This window comes from Peromyscus leucopus, chromosome 15 (genome assembly GCF_004664715.2).
Source record: "Peromyscus leucopus breed LL Stock chromosome 15, UCI_PerLeu_2.1, whole genome shotgun sequence".
Taxonomy (NCBI): domain Eukaryota; kingdom Metazoa; phylum Chordata; class Mammalia; order Rodentia; family Cricetidae; genus Peromyscus; species Peromyscus leucopus.
The window spans coordinates 82,366,910-82,388,625 of NC_051076.1; the positions used below are offsets into that span (position 1 = coordinate 82,366,910).

Here is a 21,716-nt window from a genome sequence, read left to right on the forward strand (position 1 = left end):
GAGGCATTTACTCAGTGCAAATGATGAGTCAGTTCTTCAGATCTCAGCTTTGTAAGGGTCCTTGGCCCTAGCAGATTGGAAACCCCAAAGTGTTGATGATAAACTACAGTTCCTTGAACTCTGGTTGTTTGGGTGGGGGAAGAACCGGTGTCCATCTTTGGTCCCCTTTTCTTGAATTTAGGTAGATGGGAACAGAGGTGTGGGAAGAGGAGACAGCTCAGGAGACAGCGGTGCACACCTTTGTTATCCAGCACTCAGGAGGCAGAGGCAAGTAGATCTCTGTAAGTTTGAGGCCAGCCTGGTCTACATATTCAGTTCCAGGCTAGCCAGGGCTACATCGTGAGACCCTGCCTAAAAGGACAAACTGCAAGGGCTAGAGAGATGGCTCTGCAGTGAGGAGGGCTCACCGGTCTTGCAGAGGAGCCTGGCTGTGGGTTCCCGGCACCCACATTGGGCTGCTCACAACCGCCTGCGATCCAGTTCCACGGGATCCAGCACCATCTTCTGGACTCCATGGGCACTTGCACACGTGTTACACATAAAACTTAGCAAGAATATACACATATCCATAAATAAGGTAAAAATACCCTTTGAAAGTTGTAAAAGAACTTTTTCCTCAGTGTAAGTTCAGTTGGTTCCTGATTTAGAATAAACTCCACTTTTCCGTCTTTGTCACAGCACAAGAACAATAGCATCCATCAAACCGCGCTGAGAATGCTGGATCCTGATCCTCCTCCTGACTCAGAATGTGCGGTGTGTTCTCCTCCTTTGGTGCTGGCAGTAGCAGAACCAGAGCTCCCACTCAGCAGCGAGCAGGATGGGAACCAGCAGCACCCTGCAGTGCAATGTGCTCCTGGGCTGTGACATCTGGCCAGTCGCCTGGATTATTTTCAACTCCTGGGTTCGTCTTCATGTGTTGAAGACATACTTCTGCAGAATATTTGTGTACACTATAAAGATGTGTCTCTGTTTAAGGCACCTTCTGATTGGTTTAATAAAGAACTGAATGGCCAATAGCTAGGCAGAAGAGAATAGGTGGGATTTCAGGGAAGAGAGAGGAAGAGGAGGAGAAATCTAGGATTTTGTCAGACTCTGAAAAAGTAGGACATACAGTACAGAACAGAGGTAACCAAGCCACATGGCAGAATGTAGATTAATAGAGACAGGTTAATTTAAGTTATAAGAGCTATTTGGAAAAAAAAGCCTAAGCTAAAGCCAAAGTTTCATAATTAATATTAAACATCCATGTGGTTATTAGGGAGCTGGTGGCCCCGCAAAAGATAGTCCGACAAGAAAGCTTGCTACATTCCTGTAACCACATCATCGAACAAGGAGCATCTGCACTTTAAAGCATCAAAATTAAAGTTATGACTTTCTTTTTCCCCTGTACAACCCACTTGATATTAAAAATCCGCTTCCTAGTGAGGCAGTTCTGCCCTTTGTTTCCCAGACCGCAGACAGTTCTGAGCCTTTCTGCGCCTCTTTCGTCAGCTGTAAAACTCTTCTCGAGGCTGCTGTGGTGAATAAACGCTTCGCTCAGTCTGCCTCAGTTTACACTCAGCACTTGCTGTTGATCCCACAGAAACGCCCCTCACTGCTATAAATAAAATCACCATTGTTGTAGTTGTTCACAAACATAGGTGGAATTGCTCTGTAAGTTGCTTCTCCAACATTCTGTGAGGAAATCCTTCCAAAAAATATGAACGGTTTTTTAAATATTACAAACTATGATAAAGCACTGTATTGCCACACTTTTCACTACTGATATTCACATTTTCCCCCTGTGTGTGGTTTTATCAGAATGCTATAGTAAATAGTTCTATGCCCTCCCTCTGTGTGTTAATATGTTAAATTCCTAGACATGGGATTACTTAATAAATATTTTTTAATTTTTTAAGGTGACACACAGAGATTAATTTCCAGGAAATGTAAAAGCTACTGGATAGTGAACCAACTAAGCTACACAGCAGGGAATTTAAAAATCAAGCAAGTATTGTGAGGAGATAGAGGATATCCCTAGGGCTCTCTGGCCAGTCAGTCTAGCAGAATTAGTGAGGTGCTGGTTCAGTGAGAGACCACGTCTCAAAAAAAAAAAAAAAAAAAAAAGAAAGAAAAGAAAAGAAACTCAACATTCGGGTTGGAGAGATGGCTCAGCTGTTAAAGGCTAGGCTCACAACCAAAAAAAAAAAAAAAAGAAACTCAACATTGACCTCTGGCCTCCAATATGCACACAGCACACGAACACATAGGACATAGGTACACACACACACACACACACACACACACACACACACAATTAAACAAGGATAAGCATAAAGTATGCTAATGATGGGAAACAAAATAGAATCCTTAAAAGTAACCCAAAAGATTGTTCTCTGGGAAAGGGTTTTGTAACCTGAAAAATTTCCCCTTCTCTTCTGTCTGAAAACCATATCAAATCGTTCTACTGTATTATTATTTAACACACGATTTGTATTGCTATGCAGAAATAGGATTGTTTTAAAGTAACCCAAAGGAATTCAAGAATAAAAATGGAATAAAGATGTAACAAATAGAAAAAATTAGCAATTCCAATTCACCATATATGGTGGTCACAAATGTCCGTGGCGTACATGCTTGGATAGGATGGTGCTGACGGCCATCCCTGGATCTGTCATCGTGAGCAGGCTTCCGTGGAACAGAATCGGGTATGCTGTTTAAATACTGTTCACAAGAAAGGTCACACGGCTACACCCAAGTGTAAAGTAGACCAGAATGTGGAATTCTACCTTGGATCAAGAAGGACTTGTAGTAGTGATAAAAGGTCAATTTACCAAGACATAATCCTAAATCTCTATGCCCTCAGGAGCCTCAGGGCGTGAAAAGCTGACAGAACTGAAAGCAATAGCAGACGAATCCAGTCTTCTGGTTAGAAATGTCCAGTTTTCTCAGAAGTGCACAGAAAGTCATTAACATGGTGGGCAATAGCTGGCAGAGATGGTTCTGGCACCCAAGGAGTTGAAAACGGTGTTTCTATTGACTGGAGAAAAGGATCTTTGTCTCACAGTTCTACACGGGGGCAGGGGTGTACCAGAGTAGCCAACACTGACCAGGAATTTGGAGGAACATAACCCTGAAACCAGTAATAAGAAGCCACAAACACAACAGGATCGCTGCATCCCAGACTTTAAACTAGTCCTGTATTAGAGACGGCGGATCCGGTGAAGGGCTTCATCAAGCATGGTGCCAAGGGTCTAGCTGGGAAGCTTGCTCAGGGTGGCAGAGGGGGCGAGGGTCGGAGGCAGGCACGGTGACCTCGAGGAGAGCCAAGAGGACGCTGCTGTTGGAGGCAGCCAGGATAAGAGAAAGACTATGGTTGTGTAAAGGAGGTCTCGGGGAACCCTGGACACTACAGTGTGTAGATTCTTTAACTATAGTCAAGGGAACCCCAACAGGGATGCACCTTCTGCAGACCTGGTCAGGCCTGGCCAGGCTCAGCGCAAGTCCCAAAGCAGCAACCTTGGCGGGGTTATCTCCTGCTCGCGGGAGGCTGCACCCCGAGAGTCAGTTCTTGAGGACACCGGGGCGGAGCCCAGAGCTTGTCTGGAGCGCGCGTGGAATGTCAAAGCCATGCGCGCCCTGCGCCCCCCGCCCCGCCCCGCCCCCCGCGCCCCAGCAGCCCACGCTCCGGCACCCCCTGGTGGACGCGGGCGGCGGGGCGGGGCGGGGCGGGGCGGGGCGGGGCGGGCGGGCGGGGCGGGGCCGGCCGGGCGGAGGGCGGTGGCGCCCGCGGGGCCACAGAGGCCGCGCGCCCAGCCGGCCCGCACCGCGCCATGGCCCCGCGCGCCCGGCGGCGCCGCCCGCTATCCGCGCTGCTGCTGGCGATCTGCGTGCTGCTCGTCCCGCTGCAGGTAAGGACTCGCACTGCCATCTCCCGCCGCCCCTCAAGGTTCAGTTCTCCTGGACAGCCGAGACTAGGGGGTCGGGGATGGGGGTGGGGACAGGTGCGGGGACCCCCGCTGGAACGTGGAGCGAGGGAAAGACAACTGGAGGGATTCTGGGGCTTGGAAGGAAGAGGTTTGCGGAACCCTGACACCCCGACAGGGGATCTGCGGAGCGCGGAGCTCTGGTGGTACCTTGGTTCTCACCTACTAGGGTGCACCTAGTAGGCACCTCCGGCTGTAGCTAACCCGGATGGATCTCTGTGACATTCAGTGAGATCGTACCCACAGACCTTGTTAGTGATCCCTTCCTAAAGACTGCTCCCCTGGGGGGGGGGCTGCTTTCAATTCGTGTGAGTCCCTGGGAGAGCAGAGTTCCTGACTTGGCCTTCACACCTTCCCCTATCTTAGTTTGCCTTCCATCTCCCCTGCGAGGGTGAAGAGGTGTAGGAGAGATGTCCTGAGTGTGCAGAAGGGTAGAATTTGGAAGTTTCTTCGGCAAAGGTGACAGACACACTTTGCTTTTCGTGTCTTCCTTTTCCTCCCTCCTCTGTACAAACAGCTCGTGAACCAGCAGGAATTGCTTGTGCTTAGAAACCTTTGACCATGTTAGGATGAAATATGTCCTTGTAATGGGAGAAACTAGGGTAGTGGTGCGCCTCGAGCCATTATTGGTGCCAGGAACAAGCCTTGCAGTCCTCCTGTGATGGGTCTGGGGCATGGTGATGGAAACAGAGGTTACAGGAGTACGCAGTACTCAGGGGCCAGGGTCTTTCTGGGGCTCTTCAGGCACCATCAGCAGTCTAGAGGAGGAGGCGAAAGTTAGTTGTGGAGAATCCCCTCCTCACAGCCAAATCCCCACTCGTGAAGCGCTCCCAGGTCCCTGAACCCCCTCAGGGTCCATCCTCTGCCCCTTCACTAAGGAGCCCGCTAGTGTGTGATGAAGAGCTTGGGCTGTTGGAAACTTAGGGCTTCTATTGGTGTTCCCAGGAGTGATTTCTTTACCACATCATTCAGTGTGGTAGCCATCCAAAGCGTGCAGCCAAATGTTCTTTTCTATCCTGGTGGACCCAGCTGTTCAGAGCAGCGGAACCTGTACATCGAACGCTTCACTGGAAATTTCTAGTGCGTTTGGGAGTGCCTCTGAGGGAAGGGAAAAGGTCAGTGAGGTTTCTTGAGTTTTAGATTCTCTTTCTCCTGTTAAAACAGCCTTAGGCTTCTGTGAATGTCACTGCCCTGGGAGACCTAGCTGTGTTTGGGGTGAGGAGAGAGGAAGAAGCCCGCTTAGCTGAATCAGAACAGAAACGGTGCAAATGTGTTCGAGGTTGGAGCAGAACTTCAGTAAAGGTTCCCAGCAAAATGGGTCTCTTCACGTGGCTGAGGTCTAAGGCACAAGGACCTAATGGAATTGATTGCTTTAAGCACTTCAATTGTTGCTTAATGAAGTGTTCAACAGGTCAGACAGAGCTGCCTCATTTGAATTAAAAAACTGGGTCTTCAGTGAACAGCTAGCTGCCTAGGAAAAACCCGCCTGACCACACAGCGAAAAGGAAAAAAGAGAAAAAGCACACACATTTGATTCCAATAACAAAAGAGCAGAACATTTGGAACGAGCTGGCACCTCCCATATTTTGTATGTATGTTAGTATGCATGCATGTGCTGGATGTGTTCTTGACTGTGCTGGGGATGGAACCCAGAGCCCAGTACATGAAAAGTCAGCATTCCACCACTGAGCTATCTCCCCAACCTCAGACGCTTTTCTCATCCGATGACAAGTGTGCATGCTGCATGGGTTGTTTGCTCTGCTGTCTTACTTAGTGAATAATAACATAAAAGTTGCTTCATGTTCAGCATGGTCACAGGTTTTAAATTGTGTCTTTGATCAGCAGTTGCTTGAATTGTGTGCAAAATTTGTGGGCACAATGGACCGAGCGTATGTAGTATAAGTTGATCTCTCAGATCATCCTGTCTAATGTCTATTTCCCTTCTGCTTTTCTTAGCCATTTTAATTACATACAATTTTTATGTAACGCAAAACATTAAAAAAACTATTTGTGAAGTATGGGTTAGAGGTCAGACTCACAGGGAGCAGTTCTCAGCTTGTGGGCCTTTGTGGGTCAAATGACCCTTTTGCATATCTGATGTCCTGCACATTAGATATCCCACATATCAAATATTTACATTACGATTCAAAACAGCAGCAAAATTACAGTTATGAAGTAGCAATGAAAATAATTTTATGGTTGGGGTCAGCACAAAATAAGGAGTTGTGTTAAAGGGTAGCAGTATTGGGAAGGTCGAGCACCATTGGGTCAGAGGATAAACCACCTGGGAATCAGCTCTGTCCTTCCACCTGGTGGGTCCGCAGAGGGAGCTCACTCAGATCAGCAAGCATAGTGGCAGGTATATTTGCCTGATGAGCCATTTCATTGCCCAAGAGGACATTTTATTGTTTCCTAATAAGTCTCTTGGCAATATGTGCTACTAAAATTCAAGTTATCATGGCACTACAACAATGAAGATTCACACTGAGCATTAATTGTATGTATTTGGATCATACACAGACTTCTGCATCAACCATTTCCACTCAGGTGGCCCTGGGTGCTCTTGGGTGCCTTGTTTGTATCCAGCCTCCCCAGCAGAAGTACCTGCTGTCTTATATCTGTCGGCCTGTGATTGCAACTGAGTTTGTTTTCAGAGCTAATGAAAATATGCCTTTAAAAAGTTTTAAGTTCCTATGTTGACAGTTTGGCTATTCAGTTGTCATTGAGATAACTATGCATACATACATCAGGTTACCTAAGTCTTCAGAGCTGTTACCTTCAGTGGACATTTCCAGGGTAAAGCATGCTGTTTGGAAACAGGGCAAATGCATAACTGGATCTGCGCGGGTTGGAGCCGGAGGGCAAAGGCAGTGGGAGACTCTGTGGTAGTGTTGGTAAAGAAGTATGGGATAAAAGGTGTGGTGGGGGAGAAGGGAGCCAGCTGCTTGGGGAAGAAGAGTTTTCTCAAGCAGTCTTTGAAGGACAGGGAAAGCAAGCTTCAGAGAAGAAACGATCCAAGGGGTGGGTGAGGAAGAAAGCTTTCTAGGTCAGGGGACGGTGCATGTGGTTTAGACATAAAGGGATCTTGCCAATGAGAAACCACCAGTGTTTATGACCTTACAGATTAGCACAAGGCCCTGAGTTCAGGAAACGTGCCAAACAGATGAGGCACTAAACTTTTATAGTTTTGAGATAACTCAGACATGGCCCTTACTGAGGTGGTAAAGCAGACTAATGAGCAAGTAGGCCCTGGAAAAGCCTATGGGGGACCCCTCCAAGGAAATCCCCTAGGGTGCGGCTACGTTTGTGCTCCATGCCACACCTTCTCATTTTAGCTGCGAGACCTGGGTATGGATTAGCTTTTGTTTGAGAACATGGACACACACTCACAAGCTTCCAGATCTTGGGTTTATAGGATTTAAGATGCTGTCCTCTCCCTTCCTTTTGGTCTCCTAGACTGTCTGTGATAGGATCATTGTCTGCTTCCATCTGGACGTGAGCTTGCCTTTTTATTATCTACCCGGCAGTTGTTCCTACAACCAGGAAAATGATACCAATAAAGTTGTGTCTCTGAAGGTCAATAAATCACTGTTTTATGAGGCCCTGGAAAGGGGAGTTCCAGACTCAGGTCTCTTGTAGAGAGTGCTGTTTTGAGAAGGTGTAGAGTGAGTTTTATCTGCAGTGGAACTGTCAGAAAATAAGTCCCTCGTTGAATTTTCTTGTTTTTGGAGTGCGTGGGGGAAAACTGAGCACTTTTTTGCTCGGATGTCTGGTGGACTGTAAGAATGCCTGTACTTTTTGCCCCCGACGTGTGTATGTGCCCTACCCTGCTAGCCCTCGGCTGTCCAGCTATTTCATGCCCTAGGCATTTCCCCTGGCCTCCCAAGAGCTGGTGGCTTCTCTCCTGCTTCCTGCAGCTTCCTGTCTTCACCTATAAGGGCATCCAGTTGCCTTTGAGCCCCGGACCCCTAGCTCTGCCACTGCGTCTCGCTGGCTGGGGGTAGGCTTCTGTCCCGGACAGTTTTTCTTCCTGAAGTTGTACACTTGCCCAAGTCTGCTGTAGGATTCCCTCTGGGTGCTTGAGTCTCCACCGCTAGCTGTCTAGAAAGACAGTTTTAAACTTGGCTCATATTGTCTGCCCACAAACACTGAGGCTGGAGGAACCAGGAAGGAGCTGTGTGCTTCTGCCAACAGGCTGCGTTCTCCGAAGCTGGTCAGGTGCTTTGAAGTTGGAAGTCCTGTGGGTGTTTTCTGTCCTGATTCTGAGAGATGAACAAAGTGTGTTTCCTGCCAGCGCTGCCTTCCAGGCCCTAGCCCCCTACCCCTACTCCTCCTCAGCTCCACCCCTCCCCACCTCCCTCTCCCAGTACTCCCAGCCTGCCTGTGTCCCCAGAGGGCCGGCTGACACTGCTGTTCCCACAGCAGCGTGTTCCCATTCCCTCTGGACACGCAGCCCAAAGAAGCCCCAGTCAGCAGGTGGGGACACATTCTTTTCTGCTGCGTGATGACAGCTTGATGTCTGCTTTGTTCTGTTGGCTGCCGTCAATCTTCAGCCTTTGGCTGCTGGGGGCTGCTACATGCAACACAGGGTCCTCGTCTGTGGGCAGTGAGGGGAAAAAAGTGTTAAATGCAAGCACTTATTACAGCAAGATCAACACCCCCTACCATTTTGACATATAACGGACCAGACTAAAAGAGAGTGAACAAGGGCCAAAGTCCCCAACCTTAAATTCTAGTCACCTGAAAACAGCAGGGCATTTTCAGTGTGGAGTTTCCCAACCCAGAGTGTCCAGAGAGATGGCCTGAGGGGCCAGGGAGGAGAGGTGGCAGTCAGCCTGTCTTCTGGGGTGGCCAGGGACTGCAGGAGGTCCATTAGTGAGGTGTTCACCATTGGGGACTCAAGGGTGTTGGGTGCTGGGCAGGGAGAGAGGGCGAGAGCAGGCAGTCAGGCTTTAAGTACAGAGTAGTTCAGATATAATCCTGCTAACACGTGATCTGGAGAGAGACGTGATCAGATTTGGTGTCAAGGGGAGGAGTAGCCAGGGCTGGTGTGGGCCAGCAAAGAGGCCTGCCTCTGCCTTGGTTCAAGGAGAACCAGGAAAGGCTCAAATCAGGTCAGGGCAACAGTGAGAGGAGTTGAGCGCAGGGGCAGTTTCCGAGCTGCTGGCCATGCCTGAGGTGCGCATGGCAAAGGAGGCGACCCTCAGAGCTACTGAAACAGCAGAGGCAGAGCCGAGACGTGGTGCCACTTGGATTATATATTTCACAATTTACTAAGGAAATTGCTTGGTTCAAATCAAAGTTGTTTTCAGGTTCGTGTGAAAACAGACTTTTCCTTAAAAAGGGGGAGGGAAGGGCTGAAGTTTAAGTGTTGAATTGTAGCTTACTCAAATTAGAACTGAGTTTCCCCAGTGTGGAGGTAAACATTCTAAAGGCCCAGGGGCTGGTCTGGGGCACATGGGTGTTCTGGAATTGACAGAGCCATTTCCTGCCCTAGAGGTATTTTGTGATGAGACAACCAGGATGAAAGCCCTGCTCTGAAACCGGCTGGAGAGACAGAGATAAGCAGCAGCACATGATCTCCCAAGGGCACAGCATCCCAGCAGGTGTGACCTGACCCATGGCCTCCCTCGCCAGCCTCAGAGAGATCGCCTGCCTCCTAAAGACACAGTGTTTATATTGGACCCGAACTTCTGGATTGTGTAATCACTTTCCTGGCAGGTTGCTGTTGCTTTTCTCTCTGCTTAGCCTCTCCTAGATTCCACCAAGAAAAAAGTTCCCAAGCCAGCAGGTATCGTGGAAGTCCTTGGCACAGACTGAGCCATCAGGTTTCCAAGCTTCAGGAAGAACTGACTATGGAGGGGGGGAGCACAGGGCCGCTTCCGTGCACCAGCAGACATCTGAAGGCTTTCCATCAAGAATGAGGAAGAAAAACTAGCTTTTGGTGAATGTGCAGCCTAAACTGAGCAAGTAGGGAAATGGGGTGTGGCATGGCCTGCAGCCTGAAGTCTGCAAGCACAGCAGGCTTGGCCTGGCCAGGGTTTTTGTCCTGTCTTCCAAGTGGGAACTGGACCACTTCCCTATAGTCTTGATAATTTTATTCTTATTTTACTTTATTTAGTTTTCCTTTTTGTGTGAGTGTGATGTATGTGTATGTAGTATACACACACATATATGTGCGTGTGCAGGCGAGAGGAGAACATTGAATGTCCTATTCTATCAGTCTCCACCTTATGCTTTTGAAACAAGAGTTTCTCGGGTAGCCTGGAGCTGGGTTGGTTAGAAAGCCCAGGCAGTTCTTCGTCTTCTCAGCTCACACAGGGCTGAAGGCACAGACAGGTAAGGCCCTGCCTGGCTTTGTTATTTGGTGCTGAGCTCTGAACCCTGGTCTTCATGCTTCTGCAGCGAGCACTGACCCACCGAGCCATCTCCCAGAACCTCTTTTACTCCTAATGTAGTTCACACCCAACTTGGAAGGTCTGGCTTATAACACAGCAGTTGCCAAACCTGTTTCCAAGCCACTTAGCTTCAGACTCAGACAAGCTGTTTAAAGCTTGGTGAAGTTCTTCACATCCGCCCCCACCAACCCGCGTCATTGTTTAAACATTCCCAGTGCCGGGAACTTCCCTAAAGCACGCCTAGCTCCAACACATCTCCATTTGATCCCTCTTCCTCAAATTTGTTTTTAACAGGTGCAAAGGCTGGTGGGTAAGCGTCTTCTTTATGTTAATATTTTTATTGTTCAAGGTTATTCACCCACAACTTCCCCACCCCCAGGTTGGCCATGCTGGGTTTTTGAACCTCTTGGTAAGCTTTTTTCCCCTTCAAGGTAGTTGACACTCAATTAATACTTACTGGCAGAACTAAAGCTCCCCAGGGTATTGCCGAAAGGATGGGAATCAGGGTGCAGCCACTTTTGAACCCCCACCCCAGAACCCAGGACCACCCTGCTGTTCTTCCTCCCCATCTGAGAAACACCGGGAGCACGGAGAAGGGCGGCTTGGAAGCAGAGACTTGGGGTTTGGTGTGGGCTTCTCCTAATTTGGTTGCTCTTGCTGTGATAGAACAGTTGGACCAAAAGCATCTTGGAGAAGAAAGGGTTTATTTGACATACCCACCCAGCCACGGCCATTGAGGGAAGGAGTCAAGGCTTACTTGGAGGAGTGCTGCTTCCTGGCTTGCTAGCCATGGCTTGCTCACCATGGCTTGCTCACCCTGCCCAGGGGCGACACCATCCATGGAGAGCTGGGTCATCCCACATCCATCATTAATCGAGAAGATGTCCCCACAGACATGCCCACAGGCCAAGCTGAGGAAAGCAAGTCCTCACTGAGGCTCCAAGATGACTCTGGTTTGTGTCAAGTAGACAAAACTAACCAAGCGGCACATTGACCCAGTTCTCAGGCATGGCTTCTGAGGGGTCGGGGAGGGAGAAGGGAAGGGAAGGGTGGAGGTGAGGCCAGCAGAGCACACCTGAGAAACACCTTGTCTAGTCTGGTGTCTGACTGCCTAGTCAGAGAGAGGGACTGGGTTTGGTAGGAGCTAGACAGCGGAGGAAGGACTGTGGGTCCGAGTTCTAGCAGGTTGTACGCACCACGCCGTGGATTCTGCCTGTGTAAAAAGAATTCTCCCAACTGTGTTCCTCCTGAACCTCACACCTGACTCAGAAGCTGTAGGGTGGGTTCCAGCCACCTGCGCTTCATCACTTTCTTCTAGCGATTCTGATCAAGGTAGGGAGCTGCTGTGATAGACCATGGCTTTCCTGAAAAGGTTTGTGCTAACACCAGGATGTGACCACTGAACTAACTGGAAGCACTTGCCACTTCTGACCCCTCCTCCCTGCCACTCATGTACTGGCTTTCTCTGTCTCACCCACTCACTTGCCAGGAAGATAAGGAAACAGAAGCATACATAGGTTAAGAAACTGGCAAGGAGCAAAGGTAGAACTCCTCTCAGGGAAGTGGCCATGAGTTTAACCCCTCAGGTGATGCAGAGAGAGGCCTCCCGGAGTGGTGCAAGCTCACAGAGGACCTAAGTTCTGACCCCCTGGCCCCATATACAAAGCAAAGTGTGGTGGCATTTGCCTGTAACCTAACTTCTAGGGAGGCAGAGAGAAGGATCCCAGGGGTGGGCTGGTGATCTAGTCAACCAGTGAGCTTCAGGATCTGTGAGGGATCCTGTCTCAAAAACTCAGGGTGGGAATGGGAGAGATGACTCCAGGAGTCCTTCCTGAGTAATCATGAGGACCAGCACCACATAACCAGCCAGACATCTCATGCACACCTCTGACCTCAGCCGCACTGTGACCCTGGACTCAGGAGGATTGTCAGAACTTGCCGCCTTCCAGTCTGGCTGAGAAAATGTGAGTCTGGGTTCAGGAAAAGACATACCCAAGGAATAGGTGGAGATGATGGAAGAACACATGTGACACCTTCTTCTGGTCTCTGTGCATACATATAAGTGTGTGTGCCCACATGCACACTCACACACGTGTGGTAACATATATACACAAACAAATCTTTAATCAAAATTAAATAAAAATGGAAAGTGATCAAGGAAGACATCCAATGTGAACCTCTGGCTTCCACATGCACCTGTACACACACACACACACACACACACACACACACACACACACACACACACACCTCTCCCAGAATGACGAGACAGAATCCAGCTTGTCAGTGTTCTGGAAGATACTGCCACCCATCTGCATTTGTGGGATCTGTGTTGTCTAGTAGAGAAGGGGTTTATTGAAGGTTTTCTGGATGTGTTGATGAGCAGAAATGAAAATGTCCCTGTTATGGCAGAAGGTACGTAAAAGACATAAGACATGGAGACAGAGGACGCAGTGTGCCTTCAGCCCAGGCTCTGTGTTCCAGTCTATCCCTGACTCAGAAGGAAAAGAAGTGTGACTCACTGAATCCTCCCTGCTACTTCCTCAGGCAAGGGACCCCGATTCCTCTCTGCCCCCCAACCCCAGAAGCAGCTGTGCTGAGCCATAATGACTTTGCCCTTCTGCCACGGCCAGCACCTGCCACATTCCCTCCACTCTCAGAGACCAAGTCACCTGTGGCGACGCTGCATGAGTCCTGTGCCTCCCTCCCCCACCCCGCCCCCCACACGCTTGCAGTTATCCACTTCCACTGCTTGGGGTTGGATCTGGGACCTCAGCCCAGCCTCCTGTCAGAGGGTAAAGGCTTGGGCTCGTGCGCTTCTGGAGGAAGTTAAATTACATTTTCCTTTGTCTTATAGTTGCAGTGAATTTGATACACAGCCTGAGGTCACTGCTCGCCATTGACAGTCTGACTGGGTTTAGAATGCCAGGCCTGTTGATAGGCACTAGGACTAGAGAAGTTCCAGAGAGACAGCAGAGGAAGGGCACTCACGCCCTGAAAGTGCAGCACATTCTACGTGGGGAACCACAGTCCCTGTCCCATCACAAGCCGGACTGACAGCTGTGCTACACCATGCCTTCCCAGCCTCAGAGGACCCCTGAACTATGAGGGAAAAGAATCTTTCCTCCCTTGAGTTCTTCTGTAAGACATTTTGTTCAAAACAATGATAAAACGTAACTAATATATCTCTCTTGACCCAAGCCTCTAGGCTCCGTTTTGATGTCTCTGTACCGTGTACACTGTCATCCATCACTGACATTTTGTTTTAGTTCCTTGAAAGGCATTTCACAAGTAGTAGGAGTGTGTGTGTGTGTGTGTGTGTGTGTGTGTGTGTGTGTGTGAGAGAGAGAGAGACAGAGACAGAGACAGAGACAGAGACAGACAGACAGAGACAGAGACAGAGAGAGACAGAGAGACAGACAGACAGACACAGAGAATATTCTGGGTCACTCTGTCTTAAGCTCAGCTCTCTGGGTAACAGGTGATACCCATGAGGATGATAATGGGGTGTTACAAAGTGACTGGAAACCTAATGGTGAAGGGTGAGATGTAGACAGAGCAATCAAGTTCACTGGGGCCATATCTGCACTCGAACACAACTGTGCCTCAAAACTCAACCATTCATGTCTAATGGTCACAGAATCTAAAATTGAAAAGACAAGACTACAAAAATGTTGCCTCCTTCCCAACAGCCAGGTTTTACCTGAGAGAATCCTGATGACCAAGATATTGGGGCCCAATCTATGTGTAAAAATTATAAATGGCCAAAGTATCAGGACACATAGTGAGCTTAACTGTACAGAGCTGTCCTTTTGGGTGAGGGGGGCGGAACTGGAGACCCAGCTCCTCTGTGCTAAGAGTAAGTGTGTGGCGTACAGGTTACAGTCGGAGCCAGGGGCTGGCTGTCATTTCTGGCCCATGTGACAAGCACAGAAGGGCCCAGTAGCTGTGCAGTGTGTCAGCCAGCCCATTACAAAGGAGGCTGCAGGCCCTAGAAGAGAGTGCGAAACTGAATTTTGTAGCTCTCTTCCCCCAGGGGATCTCTGATTTTGCCCAAAGTTGATGAGTCTTTGCAAGTTTATGCTTGGGATGTGAACTTGATGCGAAGCGGGTGGGACACCATTAGGGTTTTCTGTAAAGGAAGATGGGAGCCTGTAGTGAAGCTTTGGAGAGGTATTCATCAATTGGCTACTTGAGCACTGTCCAGTCCAGGAATTACTCACCGTATGAGCAAGTTGCCGTCTTGCTTGTGAAGATGCAGAAGACCGAGAAAACCTGTCTTTAACATACTGCCTCGCACACAGTAGGTTTTTAATAAGGGCCAATTCGTTCTTAGTCCTGTTCAATGTAAAGGATGCCTGCATCCAAGGATGGTAGAAGTCTCCCAGCAGCTGTTACATCAGTGGTCCTCAACCTGTGGGTTGTGACCCTTTTGGGGGGTTGAATGAGCCTTTTACAGGGTTGCATATCAGATATCAGATATCTGCATTTTGATTCCTAACAGTAGCAAAATTACAGTTATGAAGTAGCAATGAAAATAATTTTATGGCTGGGGGTTATCACATGAAGAACTGTGTTAAAGGGTCGCAGCATTAGGAAGATTGAGAACCACGGTATTACATGGATGCTTGGTCCTTTATATCAGCAGACATGTACATACCCGATTCTGGGGGCTTTGGGGTGGTCGGTATGGTGTGAAGTGAGGATGTGAGTAGGAGCAACCCAGGGAGAATACTTTGGGGCTTTGGGGCTATCTTAATGGCTTCAGGAGAAATGGAGTGCTGAGGAGATAGCCCAGGCTCACAGTTTACCAGGTGGGGTAAACAGATGAAAAGCAAATGAGCTACAGCAGGAGAAATCCCAGTGGGTTAGACCGCCAGCCCTAGCATACAACAAGCTAGGTTCAGGGAGAGCCGAGTTAAACACAATGATGAAGATGAGCAATGTCACACCTCAACTCAGAAGCTGATATGAACCTGGAAGGCTGAGAAAGGCAGGAGAAATGTCGGGGTGAGAGGCCGGTCTGTGTTCTAGATCAAGAGCCCTGGCCAGGCTGCTAGGACAAAGTGCAAGGGCTGTCTAGAGGCCGGGCAGAGCAGGTGTGCTTGGCGCTAGGAGTCTGGAGAGGCTGGCCTTTGTGTTTTCTTTGATGTCACCCTGACTTTGCCATTCAGACCATCAGTTTAGAAACACAGAGTCTCAGATCTCCCCCAAAGCTACTGGATCAGAATCTACAGCTTCGTGATTTTCATGTGACCATCCACACATTGGAGGAGATCTGAATTTCACCCTGAGGTCAGGAGCGGCAGCCGTGGTGGACAGGTGGGACAGCCCTTTCTTTGGCCCCTTTGAGAGCCTGTGGCCTCAGCAACTTGATGCATTTCCTAGAATGGAAGCAAAGCCTAGATGCGTCCTGGGCATCAGCAGGCCAGTGAGTTCTCAAAAGCCAACTATAGAAGACATTGCTTTTTACTGCACAGGAAAAACAGTCTTAATCTCAAATAAAATGTTAAAGAAAACAACTGAAGAATGGAAGGAAAGGAAAGGTAGGCTCTTAACTGGGAGAATAAAGGCGCACTCACGGAGCCATGGAAATCATGTCGAGAGAAACTCAAGTCCAGGCCCCTGATCACCATGCTTAGGAAACAACCCTCCATGAACTGTCTTTTCAGGTATCACACAACTGCAAACTTTTCCACTCATTGTCTCTCCCGAAGACAAAGAACTTACATTGAAAGTTTGGAACTGTAAGAATTTCTTCATTTTTCCCTTGAGCCATTTATTTTATTTGTGAGGAGCAGAGATAATAAAAGCATTGTAAAGAGTATAAGGCAGAAAGAAAGGGCCAAATCAATAGATCTTCAAAAAGGTCCTGTCACTCTTTTTCTTTAAAGAAGCATATTTGAAGTCAGAGTAGTCCAGGGCAAAGATACTGATGGGTCCAAAAAATGCAGCTCTCAAAGTAATGTATAAAGCCAATAAGTTAGCAAAATGTCAACTGTGTGTCTTAGCTACTTTTCTACTACTGTGATAAAGCACCATGACCAAGACTTATAAAGGAAAGCATTTAACTGGGAGCTTGCTGACAGTTTCAGAGGATGAGTCCATGACCATCACGGCGGGGAGCATGGCAGCAGGTAGACAGGCATGGTGCTGGAGCAGTAGCTGAGAGCTTACATGATGATTCAACAACCATGAGGCAGAGAGAAAGCCAAATGGAATGGGTAGGCTTCAGAAATCTCAGAGTCCACCTCAGTGACACACCTCCTCCAATAAGTCCACACCTCCTACTCCTTCCCAAACAGTTCTGCCCACTGGGAACCAGGCATTCAAACATGAGCTTATGGAAGTCGTTCTCACTCAGACCACCACACTGTGTCAAGACCTTTAGTGGGCTGCAGTAACTCATTGTAAGGATTTATTTTTTAAAGTCAAATATGATCTTTATCAGATTTTTTTCTGTGCATGTTATATATTTCATGAAAACATTTTGGCAAAATAGTTGCGATAAAAGATTTTGTGTTATGTGTTTTGTCATGATTAGTAATAATATTTTAAAATTTCGTGGCAAATCATCTTAGTCTATTTTGTGTTGTTCCAAGGAAATGCTTGAGGCTGGGAACCTTATAAGGAAAAAGATTCACTTGGTTCATGGTTTTGGTTGCTAGAAAGTCTCACTAGCATGACAAGTGCCCCCTGGTGTATCCCAGCCATGTAGATGGCATCCCCCAGCCAGGAGTGCTCCAAGGCAGTGAATGTCAAGAGACTTCCGAGGAGGCTCACAGCGGGAAGGGAACTGAGAGACCCAGAAGAGGTAGCCTTTGCTTTTGTAACAGCCTTCTCACTTGAGAACCAATCCGTTCCCGTAAGATCCAAACCACTTATGAAACCAGTGTTAACCTCTTCACAAAAGCTGCCAGGACTCGCCCTCCTCCCACGAGGGGAGTTGTATTGGAGAATTAAGCCTCAAATGACTTTTGGCAGGAACCAAGCACCTTCAAACCAGTGATTCCTAGCCTGGTAATGAAAAAGACCCGACTTGCCTGTGATATGCAGGGTGATGGCAACAGCTAGTATGATCTAAAGTCAAAAGCATACATTCCTGATACACTGTCAATGAAGAGAGAGAAGGGGAGGCCTCTGGTGAAGGTGCAGCCTTGGCCATAGTGGAGACCCCAGGATACTGAAGACGCCAGGATCATGGGCTATCTGCTAAGGATGGTGGATGGAGTAGAGCAGAGCTGAGCCTGTGAGCCAAGCTGTGTGTCCTGCAGTAGGAAGTGGTGGAGAACTGAGGCATCTGCCCTTTGCAGCCCAGAAGGTCATGAGTGAGTTCCAGATGTTGGAGTTTTAGTTTACACTGCTGGATTATGGTTTTGCTTAAATCTAATCATTTTTATGCCTTTTTTTTTTTCCATTTTAGAATAAGAAAGCATGTGATTTGTTTGTTTTGATTTGTTTTTTAATTTTAAGAAGCCCTCAAATGAGAGACTTTGGATTCTTAAAGAGATTTTTAGACATTTCTAAATGTTGAATTTTTTAAAGACTGTGAGACTTCCAAAGTTGTGTTGCATTTGTATTTGGATATCAGCATGAGGTCTTGAGGTCACAAAAGGAAAGGTGTAGTTAACAGTGATGTGCATGTGTGTCAAGCTGACAAAGCGTGGGTGGTGCTGCTTAGTTTTATTGTCTAATTTACACGATCTGGAGTCAGCTGGGGAGGAGAGCCTCAACAGAAGAATTGGCTGGATTAGGTTGTCTGTGACTGTGTCTGTGAGGGATTGTTTTGACTGGTGATTAAGTGCCGCCATGGGTGACACCATCTCTAAGCTGCCGGGCTGCATGACAAAGGCAGCAGAGGATAAGCTTGTGGGTGAGCCAGAGAGCAAGCCGTAAACAGCATTATTCTTCTCTGCCTTGAGTGCCTGCCTTGGCTTCTCTTGATGATAGACTGTGACTTCAGGAGCTAAAAGCTGAAATAAACTCCCTTCCTCCCCCAAGTTGCTTTTGATCATGGTGTTTATCATAATAACAAAAGCAGACCAGAACAACACATATGGCTGTTATAAAACAATAGCAGAAGATAACAAAAACAAATCGTTGAAGCCGTGGGGAAACTGGAACTGTTGAACCTTGCTGGTGTGATGTAAAGTGGGATAGTCCCTGTGGGAACTCTTCAGAAATCTAAACCGAGAATCACGACGTGACGTCCAGGTATACTCCCAAAAGATTTCAAACACACTGGACTATACTTGTGTGCCATTGTTCTTCAGAGCGTTGCTGACTATAGCCAAAGTGTAGAAACAGCTCAAATATCCATCAGCAGATAGGTAGGTAAACAGAATGTGGTATATCCATTTGGTAGAATATTATTCAGTCACTAACATGAAATTACATACATGATACAATGTGGACAAGCCTTGAAAATATGCTGAGTGACACAAGCCACACACAAAAGGACAGACATTGTGTGTTTCCACTTCTATGGAGGTCAGCCAGATGTTCCGAGGCAGGTAGAAAAGGAATGAGGAAGCGTTACTTTATGGTTACAGTGGTTCTGTTCGGGAAGATGAGAATATTCTGGGAAAAGTCAAAAGTAATAGTTGCACACTATTGGGGTTATAATTTGTGACAATAACTGTGCACTTCAAATGGTTAAAAATGACAATTCAAATAATTTATTTCATCGTGATAAACTTTTAAAAAAACTTTATTTGCATTTACTTTATGCTGAGTTTATTCCCATGCCTTTTTTGTTTTTCCAGTTTCTCGGGAATGTATTTTTCTTCTGTGAAACCCTGTCTCCTGGCTTAGGAACACGTGTTCCTTTCCAGTAGGATTGTCTCACTGTGGGGGGGGGGCACGGGTGGGTCAATCCCGCCGTAGTGACTGCAGAATCGACCTCTAAACCTTTAAGTTCCGTGTCATTCTCTGCATTCTTAAACATGTGCAGCAATTCAGCATGCTTTTGGGGCCAGCAGCCCTGTGTCTAACCTCACTGCTTTGTGTGGTCACACCTCCCAGCTCCACCATTGTTAACACCGGATCGACACACTTTGCTTTTAAGTAGCTTTGGCCATCCTGGAACTCACGTTGTAGACCAGGCTGGCCTGGAACTCACGTTGTAGACCAGGCTGGCCTGGAACTCACAGAGATCCACCTGACTCTGCCTCCCAAGTGATGGGATTAAAGGCATGCGCCACCATGCCTAGCTACACATTAATTTTTTTAAGTCACACCTTACAGATTTTTGGTGGCTTTTCAGATAACCATACCCTTGACAGTCTGAGCAGTTTCATGGGTGTTCTTAACGTGAACGTGAAGATTCATGGTATTTGCATGATTTTGTAGGGTTTTCTTAGGGTCAAGAGAGTAGTGACCCGTCTTTATAAGTAGTGACGCCAACGGATGGGCAAACATGAAGAGCCGACTCCTGCACTTCACAGTGGGAGGAACCATTACAATGTTTGCTCTGTCCAGCCGTCCTCTCTGTTGGAGCTCGTGATCCCAGTTCCACTTGTCCGGGAGGACTGGCCACCTTCCTCCTGCCTGCTGCGTCCCAGCAGCCTTTACCCTGTGATTCATGGAATCACTTGAAAGAGGAGACTCTCCCTCCCCAACATGTTGCCTTTGCTGCCCCTCCCTGGAGTAGCCTGTGCATTCTCTTCCCCGGGTGAGAGCTCTCTGGTCCAGGCTAAGCCCTGTGTCTGTCTTCTGTGCCTCATCTCATTCTTCTTTCCTTCTCCTTCTTCCCTCTGCCCCAGCCCTTCCTCTCCCCGTCCAGGGTGACAGGCCTCTTCTGTGAGTTCTCCATCAGCATCCACTTCTGTCCTCTGGCTTCCAGCACTTGCGTACCAGGGAAGGTTTGGATTCCAATCAGGTGCCTGGACCATGCTTCTCCTCCTTCCCCTTGTACCCTTAGTGGAACTGAACTTGGGGACCTTTGCAGTGTCTGGCTATTGTGAAGGCTCTATACTAGCTTTCTTTTCTGCCCTTGTGCCAGTGTCTGTCTGGTGCTAAATGTTTTGGGAGGGCAGAGACAGGCCTGTTACTTAATCACAATTCCAGTCAACACTGGGAGCTCAGCACAGACGCCTTTGATGGCGTGATGGTAACAAATTTTAAGAGAGGGTGATCTCTGGTTAGACCCAGATGAGACCAACCTCAGACAGGAAAAACAAAATTAAATGAAAACAAAAACAAAAACAAAGCAACCATAACAACAAAACGGCCTTTTCCTGTTACTGCAGAAAAAGTGTGTAAAGAGTGCCCAGGCCCTCTACAGAATGGTGTGTGTGTGTGTGGGGGGGGGTTCACCTTTAGGGTCAGTGCCGACAGTAGGAGCTGCCCAGCTGGGATGCAACACCTTCAAGCTGGAGTCTTGAAAGTCAGCCCTGGACACACATTCCTCAAAGGCATTTCCAAGTGCCCAAGTCTTTTAGGATCAGGGTAATTACAGGGTTTGTGAGGGTCATGACCCTCTTCACAACCATCAAGCACACTAAACCTATCTTTTCATATTGTACTTAACACAAATACGTGAGTTACCCTCGGGTAGGAGATTGTCATCCAAGAGCTAGCTGTGTGTAGAAATGTGCTTATTTGAAATGGATTATATTTGAATACTCTGGGAGCAGTTCAGTTCTCGATTGCTTTGGTGTTTGTCGTACTGTGGATGGAAGCCAGGTTTGTAGCGTTAGGCAAGCGCACTCCCACCACTGTGCCAGTCAGCCCAGCTCTCTCTTTCTGAATCCGCTTTTCTGTGGTTTCTCCCCTGCACCAGCTGGTATAACCTGGGGCTCCATGTTCCCAAAGGACTCTGTAACACGGTGGTCTCTCAGGTGGGCGCAACACTCGCAGAGCGGTACATGGGGTGCACTAGTGATCTCCAAATGCTTCCTGTCCTCACGGTGTCTTAGGTTCATGGCATGGTTTCAATGGACGCCTCTTCAATGCTCTTTGGAAATGTGAAATGCAGTTTTTGTTTGTACAAAAGAAAAGTGAGTCTTCTATTTTCTCCACATCTGTAAGACTGAAAATGGACTTAAACGGTTTATTTAAAGTGAGAATGTCTAGACGGGCATCTGGTCATAACTCAATCAATGTCCTACTTAACAAGAGCAAGGGCAGATAGAATCTAGCAGCAGCTTTATCAGCAGATGTACTAGGTAATCTCTCACCCACACCCAAGTACTCGCGTAACTCACTGAACCCCAGGCTCAAAACTACAGAAGTGATTCAAGCCACTTCTGAGGATCTCGGGGAGGCAGGTCACAGCCCGGTGTGCTCCTGAATCCTGTCTGCAGCCCCTGTCTGCTGGGACCCTGTTAAAGGAAGCAAGCGCATGGGACTG

General features: G+C 47.9%; 1 protein-coding gene across 3 annotated transcripts in view; it reads left to right on the top strand.

Annotated features, from left to right (window-relative positions):
• Positions 1 to 3,783: 3,783 nt before the first annotated feature.
• The window catches only part of Tnfrsf11a (TNF receptor superfamily member 11a), a 67,560-nt gene continuing 49,627 nt past the window's right edge, over positions 3,784 to 21,716 (top strand). For 2 of the 3 annotated variants that reach the window (XM_028883383.2, XM_037211021.1), the window contains exon 1: positions 3,784 to 3,890. In XM_028883383.2, coding sequence (XP_028739216.1) covers positions 3,813 to 3,890 — 78 coding nt within the window. In that variant the 5' untranslated portion in view covers positions 3,784 to 3,812. The remainder of the gene's footprint in view (positions 3,891 to 21,716) is intronic. The other variant, XM_028883384.2, reaches the window with a different exon arrangement.